At 43.3% G+C, this 12,623-nt stretch overlaps 2 protein-coding genes across 2 annotated transcripts; one reads left to right on the top strand and one right to left on the bottom strand.

Moving 5' to 3' along the window:
* Nucleotides 1-1,243: 1,243 nt before the first annotated feature.
* LOC119740616 (beta-1 adrenergic receptor-like) lies at nt 1,244-2,035 on the bottom strand. Its single transcript, XM_038215978.1, has one exon. The coding sequence runs from the start codon at nt 2,033-2,035 to the stop codon at nt 1,244-1,246; it is 792 nt and encodes a 263-aa protein (XP_038071906.1).
* A 3,290-nt stretch (nt 2,036-5,325) lies between these two features.
* On the top strand, nt 5,326-6,354 carry LOC119740615 (beta-1 adrenergic receptor-like). The gene has a single exon (XM_038215977.1). The coding sequence runs from the start codon at nt 5,326-5,328 to the stop codon at nt 6,352-6,354; it is 1,029 nt and encodes a 342-aa protein (XP_038071905.1).
* The last annotated feature ends 6,269 nt before the right edge of the window (nt 6,355-12,623 follow it).

Raw genomic sequence — 12,623 nt, 5'->3', positions numbered from 1 at the left:
CCTAAAAACAATTAGTGCTCTTCACGTGAATTAAATGGTTACTGAATAGTTGACCATCAAAAACAGCTATGCCCCTCTCGCGATAAAAAGAAATTGTCTGTCTTGTCATGACTAAAAATAAACATCAAAAACAGCTATGCCCCTCTCGCGATAAAAAGAAATTGTCTGTCTTGTCATGACTAAAAATAAACACAAAGAGCGAGAGATAGACAACGTATTCACAATTTGTTCCTCGTCGTATCGATTTATAGCAAAATGAACTGGACCATTTTCCACCACTTTCACACCGACGGAAGGTGCCCCCTTTTTTTGAGTAGGTCCCCCAGTTTAAAAAGCGTTCCGCCGCCCCTGCTCTCTAAATTCCAAAGAGTGAAATTAGGGACTAGTCGTTTTAGAGTGAAAATTACTCTCATTTTCGATTGACATAGTCTGATATGAACCACTTCAGTCGAAGCTCGAGTGAAACCTCGATCTTTACGATTGAAGAAATTTCACTCTAAAACGTCTATAGCCCCTAGTTTCCGACTGTGGGAGTGAATCTCCACTCGAATGGAGTGAATTTTCACTCTTTAGAATTTAGAGAGTGATTTCAAGTGATCTTCGCAAATAATAATCTATATCAAAGTACATGTAAACACAAAAGCCAGTCGACAGAACATCGCGATACATTTGGATAGCGCTTAATTTCGGCCAACAGAATGCTGTTCTTCAGTCAATTTAATGTAACAGTTAAAGTACACCAGATCGCCAGTCGAGATGACGTCGTATAACAACGCACAAAGTCATGCATGATTGACGCGAGATACACTTGTCAATTTCGGTCCCGAATGTTAGTTTGACACTAAAACTGTGTTATGGTGGATAGAGTTTGTGTCCATACCATATGCATTGAGAATTGTTCTGCCAGTTCATAGGAACATAATATTCCAGCGTATTACCAGTCAGCTTATTATCTGTCTCTGCCTGCACACTCTTGAGGTATATTTCAGTTTGACGCAGTTTCAGCAGCTAATTTCTTCCAGTTAGCGTCTTCAGACGCAATGTAGTTTCTCTCCCAATCTTCTCAAGTCCCCCTTCAGTATCTCTCTGTATTCTCTCTGCAGCAGCGTCAGGATCAGTGTCCCAAACGCGGCCTGGCATAGATCGAGCATCGACCCGATCATCAGGAAAACCACAACGGTAATCTTCTCGGTTGCGGAGGTATAGTACACGATGGGTAAGGTGACCACCACCGGAGTCCAAGCTAGGACGAAGGACAAGAAGAAGATGGAGAATTGCCTGGTGCTCTTGCGATGAACGGCACCGGGGGGATGAGGCTGGTTGCCGGGGGTTGCATCTGATGTTCACCAGGTGGTCCCTCCATCATCTCGCGGGGAGCGGCTGGTAGATCAGCCGCTATGGCACGAGCTTGGTGCCTGGCGATGCGCACGATTAAGATGTTGAACACAGTGATGCTTGTGACGCAGGGCAAGATGATGACATAGGAGAAGATGATCGCCTGAACAGAAAAGGATGAAAACACGCTGTCATTGGAAAAGTCCCCCATCAAGCATGATGCGTGAGCAGCGGCCCCAGCAAGACTCCCTGCCGCGGACAACCCCCAAACTACGGACAGGCAGACGGTACACTTCGCCCACGTCATCTCCCGCACGTACACGAAAGGGCGGGAGATCCTGAGCCATTTGTCGGCGGCTATCAGGACGGCATTCAAGAAATACCCCAGGACAGAAAAGAGGATACCCCAGGATAAGAAGAGAACCGATGCAAAGCTGAATCCGGAACTGCTGCTGAGGATGAATATTGCAGGTAAACCACACACCGCTACTACAATCTCGGCCACCGCCAAGCTTGCCAGGTAGGAGTCCGAAGCGGTGTGGAGTCTCCGAGTGCGAGCCACTGTCACGATTACCCAGAGGTATCCCAAAACCATCAACAAGCCAGCCAGCAAAATCAAAGTGATCAGAACAGTGGACTGCGTTTCGGTGAAATTGTCCCCAGAACCTGAACCATTAAATGCCTTCATCATTCTCTGCATCCTCCTCAGCAAGCAAAAGGATGTTCTTCAAAGACATATTTAGCCAGTTTATAGAAATGAAGAAGCCACACGAAAATCTGTCCTCACTAAAAAATATATATATTTAAATGTGCAACAGTTACACATCCTAATCTCGACACTCGATTGAAAATCCAAGCACTGTCTCTCGCGAGACCTTTTCGAAAAAGCAAAGTGGGTAAGAATTCCTACCAAGCCCTCGAATAACCCAACCAAAACAAACAGTCATATTTCTTCAAAATCTTTCGTTAGAATGGGTAAACAACATCAATTTAGCGTTTCAACAATAAATTGCTCAAGCCTAAGGCCAAACGATGTTCACGAATCACCGCCATTATTGTGTTGTTTGTTCGCCATCGCTTCGATCAGCACGCTCGTCGACAGGTAATTACAGGATGCCGCTTCACCGTTCATTGATAATTTTAATTGGCCTACATATCTCACATGTATCCATTAGGACAAAACAAATTGCCCCCAGGAAATTGCCTCTATTCAATATATTGTCATGGCAACTGATACACTCGGTCCCCATGACAATTCCCTTTCTTGATAAGTAAAAAAAAAAACTGTTCATTATACAGTTTAATAGTTGAAGGTCTTGCCATGGAGGGGGCTGTCGGATTAATACGGAAACGGTCTTACAGTTGCCACCCACCCCCGATGTTAGGGAGAGGGACGTAGAAAACTAAGGTCCATTTTGGGGTGGGGCTTTCAAAGAGGGTCCTCATTTTCATGTAGATGTACATGTGTGTCCATTTATACATATTCAAATCGTGAACCTTAAAAATAGAGGACAATAGGGTCCAGTTAGTAAATCGTTGGTTTGTTTTTCTGTGGACGGACCGGGGCACGTGACTACAGTACAGTCACGAAGCCAAAAGGTGTAACTCCCGGGGGCATGGGCTTCGCCAGAAAGGGACATGGTGGGGGGGGGGGGGGGGGGCGCATGCCTCCCTCCACCCCCACCCCCCTCCCGGTAAAGAAAAAAATGGGGTACGTGGGAGAAGACAAAAGAAGACGAGTTGCTAAGTCAGTGGGGTGATATCCCCCACACGCACACTTGTTGACCAGTGGGGACGGGCCATTGGATTTACCCCTCCCCATGTTTTTGTGGTGAGAAGCCAAAAATGCCGATTTTAAGGTTATTTTTCAACTTTCCAACAGCCCAAATGGACTGAAAACGGAGAACGAACAAAAAGCTTAAGATGCATCGTCTTTGATGTATTGAAAGCGTCCCAGTTTGCATAAAAATGTACATTTGGTATCATAAACAGTGCCCCCTGGTGCCATGTGGTATTCCCCCCCCCCCCCCCACTTGCCGGCAGGGATTTACGCCACTGCGAGGCCCCCTTCAATGGAGGAAAGCAATAGAGAAAAGCAATATACAAAGGAAAAGCTCCCTGGTTATATGAACAATAGCTAGCACAATGCTTTCGACATTTCGAGAAAAAAACCTCGGTTTACAGCGTCACAATATTATTACCATGAATCTACTTTTGACATAATTGATAAAACAACCCCGACTATTCACTACACAGTTTAAAAAGAGCACGCTTAAATATTATTGGTAAGTTTGACATCACTGAGAAAAAAACCCTGCAAACTGAAAGCTTCAAAACAGAGCTTCACCTGGCACTAAATAAGAAAAAAAAAAAAAGAAAACCCGACCAGGCTCTAATGTTTTCTGCTTTGGTTTGACAATTAATTAACAGTAATGGCTAATGGGGAAACTGAAGGTTGATGGATGGCACGAATTGAAAAGACTAATAAAAAAAGACATGCTAATGCCAGGACGATGACGTAAACACTGCAGAATTCACATAAACAAGCGACGGTGACTACAAATTTGTATCCTTGTGGAGACACACACACAATAGGGAACAAAACATTGTAAAGGTCTCCACAGGGCAATTTCTATAGATGAATAGGTCTCCACAAGGTTTTCACGAAATAGATATATGGGTTTTACTCAAAAACTAGGAATTTCCAAGGTGGGTTGATTTGTCGCAAATGCAAGAGTTTTAGAAAAGGGATATTAAGTCCAAATTTTAGCCAAGGAAACTAATTCTGGTTAAAATAAGAGCATTTTGAAACTTCACTTTCAAAATTGAACACTTTACTACACGAGAACAAAGGAATGTCTCCACAAGGATACAAATTTGAGAATGGGTGCGTGCGTGTGTGTGTGTGTGCTGGGGGGGGGGGGGGGGAAAGGGGACACCATATTGCACTAAGGGGCGCTCAACTCAACTTTCCAACAGTCTAACATTTCATAGCACTGAAAATGGAGAACGAACAGGACAAAAGTTTTAGTTGCACCTTCTTGGTGTGGTGTATTGTAAGCGTGCCAGTTTGTATAAAGATTTGTATCATAAACAGGAAAATAACCTTATAATCGGCATTTTGGTGGCACCCAAAAAATATTAGGCCCTTGGGAACTCGTGACTATAGTCACTATAAAAAACCCCAACGATTTACTAACTGGGTCCTCTATTGTTTCAAAGGTCCACGATTTGAATGTATATACATAGACACACATCTACATGAAAATGAGGACCCTCTTTGAAAGTCTCAACTCCAGAATGATCCGTAGTTATGCTACGTCCCTTTACCTAAACATGGGGTGGATGACAAGACTTATTGGCGTAAGACCCCTTTTTGTAAGGCCGCAGGTCCGCTACAAATGCATGACCGCAATTTGGTCTAACCGTATTATGTCGATTTTTTTTTTGATTTTTTTTATATTTCAACTCTGGAGAGAGAGAATTGTCATGGGGGCCATGAGTATAAGTTGCCATGGTGATATGAATGGAGGCAGTTTCCTGGAGGCAATTCGCTTAATGGTCATGTGTAAGGTGTGAAGGCCAAGTTAAGTTTTCAATGAGCGGAATAGCCTTATTCTGTAATTTACTTACCAACGAGACCGAACGAGCGTGTTTACCGATTCGATGGCGAGCAAACAAAATGGCGGTGATTCGTGAATGATCGCTTGGGTGCGAGCATTTGTTGACACGCCTATATAATTTCTGTTGTCTACCCATTTTAACGAAGACATTATGACGGCTTGTTCTGGTTGGGATGTTCGAGGACTTGGTAGAAATTTGAACCCACTCTGCCATATTGAATAGATGTCGAAATATATGGCGAGATACTATTCTCTAATGTAAAACTTCAATGCTTGGGTTTTCGATCGAGTGTCGAGGTTGGGATCTGACAGAGCTGCTGCGCAATTTTCGTCACAGTCTTGATAATCAATCTGACTGACTAACAATATGGCTTTGTCGGACACAACTTTGCTTGCTGAGGATGAGGAGAATGATGAAGGCACTGGTTTCAATGACACGCAGTCCATTGTTCTGATTGTTTTGTTTTTGCTGGCTGGTTTGTTGATGCTTGTGGGATACCTCTGGGTGATCGTGACAGTGGCTCGCACTCGGAGACTCCACACCGCTTCGGACTCCTACCTGGCAAGCTTGGCGGTGGCCGAGATTGTAGAAGCGGTGTGTGGTTTACCTGCAATCTTCATCCTCACCAGGAGCTCGGAATTCAGTTTTGCCTCTGTTCTCTTCTTATGCTGGGGTATCCTCTTTCCTGTCATGGGGTATTTCTTGAATGCGGTCCTCATAGCCGGCGACAAATGGTTCAGGATTTCCCGCCCTTTCGTGTACGCGCGTGAGATGACGCGGGCGAAGTGTGCCGTCTGCCTGTCCGTAGTTTGGGGGTTGTCCGCGGCAGGGAGTCTGGCTGGGGCCGCTGCTCACGCATCATGCTTGATGGGGGACTTCTCCACCGACCTCGTGTTTTCATCCTTTTCTATTCTGGCGATCATCTTCTCCTATGTCATCATCTTGCCCTGCGTCACAAGCATCACTGTGTTCAACATCTTAATTGTGCGCATCGCCAGGCACCAAGCTCGCGCCATAGCGGCAGATCTACCAGCCGCCCCCCGCGAGATGATGGAGGGGCCACCTGGTGAACATCGGATGCAACCCCCCGGCAACCAGCCTCATCTCCCCGGTGCCGATCATCGCAGGAGCACCAGGCAATTCTCCATCTTCTTCTTGTCCTTCGTCCTAGCTTGGACTCCGGTGGTGGTCACCTTACCCATCGTGCACTACACCGGCGCACTCAATAGTAATATTGCCTTTGTGGTTGTCCTTCTAATCGGGTCAATGTTCGTTCTTTGCCAGGCCGCGTTTGGGACGCTGATCCTGACGTTGCTGCAGAGAGAATACAGAGAGATACTGAAGGGGGACTTGAGAAGATTGGGAGAGAAACTTCACTGCATCAGAAGACGCTAACTGGAAGATATTCAGCAGTTGAAACCTCATGAAACTGTATACACCTTAAGGAGAGTGTAGGCAGAGACAGTGTAACTGGTAATAAGCTGCAACATTGTGTTCCTTAAATTCGCGACCATTTCTCAATGGACATTTTTGTATCGACACCAAGGTTGCGTCCAGGGGCGTAAATCCTGGGAGGGGATGGGGGTATATAATCACCCCCACTTTTTGACCAGGGGCATGAGCTATTGAATCATCCCCCACACTTTTTCTCGAGGTATTTGTCGAACATCCCAACAACAAGAATGTATTCAATAGAACTAAAAAGTGGGGAAACAAAGTACGAAAGCTTTTAAAATGCGCCGTTTTGATGTAAGCGCGAGTCTACATATTGCTTTACATCTATATCTTGCGCAGAGCGCCCCCGTAGTGTAATGTGGTGTCCCCCTCCCTTTCGAATTTTCACGCCCGGACAATTTTTGGATTTTCGTCACCCCCCCCCCCCCCCCCCCCCCCCACTCGCCGGCACAGATTTACGCCACTGGTTGCGTCCACCATACACACACGAAGCATACGTGCCAAACAGACAATTGACAACGTCAGTCGATTGTTTGACTTCAGCTTGACTGGCTTCATTATGTACTCGACATCCACATCAGGTTTAACGAAAACACCACTCCGTTTGTCGAAATTAAGCGTTATCAAATTTAAGCTGTTATCGTTTTGGCTGTCTGCCTTTATGTGCACTTTGATATACGTGTACTGTTAGTGAAGAAAAACACTTGTAGTGTGCTCATACAGGGTCATAAAAAGCGGAACCCAAACCCCCCCCCCCCCAAAAAAATATATTTCATATTAAAAAAACTATGTGGCACCAAAAATAATAATGACTGGAAAGCCAATTTCATAAGCTACTTTTAGATGACAAAATTACTGAAATTGCCCAATCCGTTCAAAGAATATCACATTTATAACCCTAAAACCTCTTTCGTCCAAAAAAAAAGGGTTTTCAAGAATCGTCGTCATAATTGTCTTTAAACATCAACAGCGATAAAACCTCAATTTAAAAGTAAAACAATATTCAACAAAGTCCTTTTAAAGGCCCGTCTTTTAAAAAAGAAGAAGTGGATTTTATAAATCATATTGTTTGCCTAACCAGGGTTGTCAATAAAGATATTGTGTAGTACAGTTGTTGACAGTAGTTGAAACAACTATTCTTTGTCATTTTCTTTGTTGTTTCAAACAATCAGAATATAGAAAAATTGTGTTTTTATTGGACGAAACAGGTTTTAGGCTCATTGTGTTTAAATTGTGATATTCTTTGAACACATTGAGCAATTTCAGTAGTTTTCTTCATCTGAAAGTAGCATATGAAATTGGCTTTTAAGTCATTATTGTTTTTGATGCTTCTTATTTTTGTAAATGTGAAATATATTTTTGGGGGTTTGGGTTCCGTGTTTTTTTTTTACTCACCCTGTTATAAGATGTATCCGGTCTGTGTTTAGATGGCTTTTGAAGTCTTTATGTCTCCTTGCACAGTAATGACTTTGGCGCATTGTACGTGATATCACTAAGTGAAATGCGTTTTAAAACGTAAAAAGACAGGAGTTATCAGTTTGGTATATAAGTAGTCGTCCGGAAAGCTTCTATATATTGTCAAGAATTCACATTATATATATTTGACTAGTCCCAATACACTTTCGTGTTTGGCTTTTTAGATATAATTGTACAGTTTGCTAGCTGTGTTGTAGCCCACATTATTACCATGAAGAAATCCGGGATTTAATTTTCCCATAGATCCACTAGGAAGGATGTAATTTTGTCTTATTTATACATTTTTGATGCTTGATAGTAAAGGTGGCGTTTTGAGGTGTCGAAAAAATCTCCAGAGTTATGTTATCAAGTTTAACTTTGAAAACCTAATCTAAATGATTAAAATATACTACACTTTGCAAACATTGGAACAAAAAGGAATATCTCATATACAGGGTGGATAAAAAAAACAACGAATTCAAACCAAAATATTATTGTTAATTGGAACAGAAGTAGGGCACATGTGAATCAAAGGGAGATCTCCTCTGTTAGGCCAAAAAAAAAAAGTCTCCGGTTTCTGGTATGCGTGCGCGTCGCCGTTGCCATGCGCGTCGGCAAAATGAAAAAGTTTTTTTTTCAATGGAAGATGATGTCTCAAAACCGCCAAACTCACTGGTTTGACTGGAATTCTGCTGCTGCGCAATTTCAACGTGTTTTTAGATGGGGTTATGATCGAGAATAAGCTTTATGTGGCCTCTCTGGACTCCCATAATATTTACACTAAGTTTAGTCGGGCACCATTTGCAGTCATCAGCCGACATTTGAAGCAAAAAAGTCAGGTAAAAAAAAAAAAAGCCGCGCCGCCGCACCACTGTTTGGACAAGCTCCATACCAGAAACCGCAGACTTTTTTTTTGCCTTAGGGTTGAATCTCCTCGTTAAGATGACACCCTGATCGTGTCCTTACATTCCCTGTTGACTGAGCAGTAAGCAGTTTTATGAAAGGGTCTACTTAGAGAAATGCGCCACTTTTCATGGTGAAGTCTCTCCCCCACCTGCCTTGATTGGCAACAATAGCCTTTCGCTCTGTGACAAATGACACCACAAAAACCACAATTGAAAAGTGGCGCAATCCTCATAGACCCTTTCATAAAATTGGTCACTGCTCAGTCGGCCGTGAATGTAATGACATGATCTGGGTGTCATTTTAAACTCTAACAGAGGCTTTCTCCCTTTGGCCAAAAAAAAAAAGTCTCCGGTTTCTGGTATGGAGCTTGCCCAAAAAGTGGTGCGGCGACGCGGCTTTTTTTTTTTTTACCTGTCTTTTTTGCTTCAAATGTCGGCTGATGACTGCAAATGGTGCCCGACTAAACTTAGTGCAAATATATGGGAGTCCGGAGAGGCCACATAAAGCTTATTCTCGATCATAACCCCATCTAAAAACACGTTAAAATTGTGCAGCAGCAGGATTCCAGTCAAACCAGTGAGTTTGGCGGTTTTGAGACATCATCTTTTATTGGAAAAAAACCCAACTTTTTCATTTTGCCGACGCGCATAGCTACGGCGACGCGCGCGCATACCAGAAACCGAAAAAAAAATTTTTTGGCCTTTGATTCACATGTGCCCTACTTCTGTTCCAATTAGCAATAATATCTCTATTTCTTTTTTTTATCCACCCTGTATTTGTTATACATTTCAGAGGAATGTATATTTGGAAAAAAAATGTTCAAGTGTAAAATTCATGTCATGGACACGTTCAAGTGTATTTCACCAAGGAAATATATGTCCTGTCAAACATGGAAAGGCTAATTAAGTCCATGCATTAATGTGAATTCTGCAGTGTTTACCTGGTCATCGTCCTGGCATTAGCATGTCTTTTTATATTATTAGTCTTTTCAATTCGTGCCATCCATCAGCCTTTAATTTCACCATTAGCCACTGAATTCATTATTGTCAAATCAAAGTAGAAAAGCATCAGTGCCTAATAGGGTTTTCTTGTGCCAGGTGGAGCTCTGTTTTGAAGCTATCAATTTGCAGTTTTTTCCTCAATGATGTCAAGCTTACCAGTAATGTAAATTTAATTGTACAGTGAAAAGTCGGGTTTTTTCCTTCATCGGTTCTGCCAAAAGCAGATCGTTTACAGGCGCGAATCCGGGGGTGGGGTGTGGAGGTAAAACCTTCCCCCTCCTGCTGTGACACAAAAAGAAATTATGACGATGGTATTATTAATAGTTACCTCTGTCCGAGTGTCCGCAACAATCGGACACAGAGGCGAAGGGGGTATTTTCACAGTATTGTCCGATTGTGTGCAAGATCGTCAGATTTAGTCCCCCCCCCCCCCGCACATTGGAAAATGTTACCAGCCCTCCCCTGGTCTACATTTTAACCCGTCTACAACATTTTAGCACTGATTGCGAGTGCCATTTTCACGAACTTTTCACCCCCAATAAAAATGACATTGTTACGGCACTGGGACATAACAAATCTGACGCCCCCCCCCCCGCAAAAAATCCTGGATCCACCCCTGCTGTGGTAATACAATTGTGGCGCTATAAATCGAGGATTTTTTTTGGGGGGGGGGGCAAAATGTCGAAATCATTGTGCTAGCTATTGTTCATGTAACCAGGGAGCAGTTGCTTTGTTTATTGCTTTTCTCTATTGCTTTATTTCCTCCATTAAAGGGGGCCTCGCAGTGGCGTAAATCCCTGCCGGCGAGTGGGGGATGGGGGGGGGGGGACGGGGAGGGTGGCGGGTGTTGGACACCACGAAAATCTCTGGGGTGAAAAATTGGGGAATATATCCGCCCCCTCGTGAGTGTATCACGTGCCCGGATTTGTTTACAGAAAAAAACCATCAAATGAATGACTTCGGGGCGCGAGTACTAGTGTTTGCGTCAGTTGCCATGGTAACCCCTCCGATAATTTATCGTGTGGACAGTTTGGTAGTTGCCATGGATCCCTCCTCCGGCGCCGTGCTGTCTTTTTTTCCGGATGAAAAACTAACAAGGATTCCGGAAATCAGTGTCAGTCATGCTGACGAGTAATATGGCTGGTCGTTTTTTTTCCCGCAGTAAATATACTGGCTCTGTAATTGCGGTTGCCGTGCGTTTAATTGCCCCTGTGACGTTGGCTCCTGTATTATAGCTGGTATATCGCATGACGGACCTAATTACATGATCTTGTTGTTTGAGAAAATATTCGGGTCAGAGAAGCAGGCGGCGAGTTTAGATTGAAAGTTATCGGAGGGTGCTCAGAGATCGCTAGAACTTTAGATTATTATTATATTTTTTATTTCAGGAACATTCGAGGAATATTGTTGAAAGGAAAGATTTTTTTTAACGAAATGCCTGCCTAATTTTCTCTAAATCTCACAAATGTTCGAAAAAAATTATATCATATATGATGCGGGCATCACTAAAAAGCAGTGTTGTATAGTCGAGTCACCAACGTCGAGTCCGAGTCCGAGTCTTGAGTCACAAGCCTTGAGTCCGAGTCCGAGTCCGAATCTCGAGTCGAGTCACAAACCTCGAGTCCAATTCCCGAGTCACTTGTTCTTAGTTGTTCACAAAACTAATACTTTTGTTGTTTTTTAAAAATTATTTTTCAATCATCCATTCTGTCTTTTAAGTAAATCCCAGTGTTAGAGTTTACCTTGTGTGCAGTGTAAATGTTGTTTAGACCCAACAAGTGTTTTCTTTTAATTCCCATCCCTAAAAAAAATCCTCCTCCATCCCTTCCCTCCATGTTTTATCATCCAAACATTATTCAAACATAATACGATTGTCCACGGCGCCGTGTTTTGTCCATGGAGTAAAAAAGCATGCTACGTTCGTCGCACAAATACGTAACGTTATGGTTTTCTTTTGATGAAAATACGTGACTCGAGTTACGAGTCATCAAGCTCGAGTCCGAGTCATTATGATCGAGTCTGAGTCATTTTCCAAAGTGACTCGACTGGAGTCCGAGTCACGAAAAATGTGACACGGGTCCGACTCGAGTCCGAGTCCTAGATTCGAGTCTTACAACCCTGCTACAAAGGGAGCCTTCGGACGAGACAGCCCTGCCTCCCACCACTCCCTCCTTCGTTTCCGGAAAACAGTTTAGCTGTTGGCAAAAGGAGGGTGAGAAAAAAAGGGCAGAAAGCTACAGGGAAGGAACGCAAAGGCAGGCTATCATTTCTATCACGATTCACGAAGGCCCCCTTCAATGGCGAAAGTATTGTGCTAGCTAATGTTCAGATAATTGTCACGGGGAAGATGTTTCGTACAACGGCGTGGAAAATGATTTCCCATTGAAGGGGAAGTACGAATGTGTGCTGATCACGCGTCCAGATTCGTCTATGGGTGCACACCTGTAAATAGGCCTAAACCCATCCGCCGAGCGCATAAATAAAAGTTATACCCTCAAAATATTCTATATTAGAGAGTTCTGAGAGCCATAACATTGGGGAATTGAAGAGATATGGCAATGAACCTCTGGCCCGGACTCGGGGCTTCCAATTCTGAGCATTTTGGTTACAATTGGGCTCGAAAGTGGCGCTATTTTGCCATGTTGTGGAGGGATCGTTTTTTCAAGATGACTACCGTTCCGCTTTGGGGAAAATAGGGGTCGTCTTCTTTGGGCGAGAATTTCTCGAAAAGTCAATAGTCAACCCACCAAAAAATGAAAAGAAATTGAAAGATGACATGTCGATCATAATTTTTCTGTGCAGCTTAAATACCTGTGAGAGTTCTGAGTATTTTAAAAAGAATTTTGA

This window comes from Patiria miniata, unplaced genomic scaffold (genome assembly GCF_015706575.1).
Source record: "Patiria miniata isolate m_02_andy unplaced genomic scaffold, ASM1570657v1 HiC_scaffold_5, whole genome shotgun sequence".
Taxonomy (NCBI): Eukaryota; Metazoa; Echinodermata; class Asteroidea; order Valvatida; family Asterinidae; genus Patiria; species Patiria miniata.
This window is presented reverse-complemented; position numbering and strand designations above follow the sequence as displayed.

Excerpts from the sequence above, each read along its gene's own strand:
- LOC119740616 (XM_038215978.1), bottom strand. The coding sequence starts at position 2,035 with ATGCAGAGAATGATGAAGGCATTTAATGGTTCAGGTTCTGGGGACAAT.
- LOC119740615 (XM_038215977.1), top strand. The coding sequence starts at position 5,326 with ATGGCTTTGTCGGACACAACTTTGCTTGCTGAGGATGAGGAGAATGAT.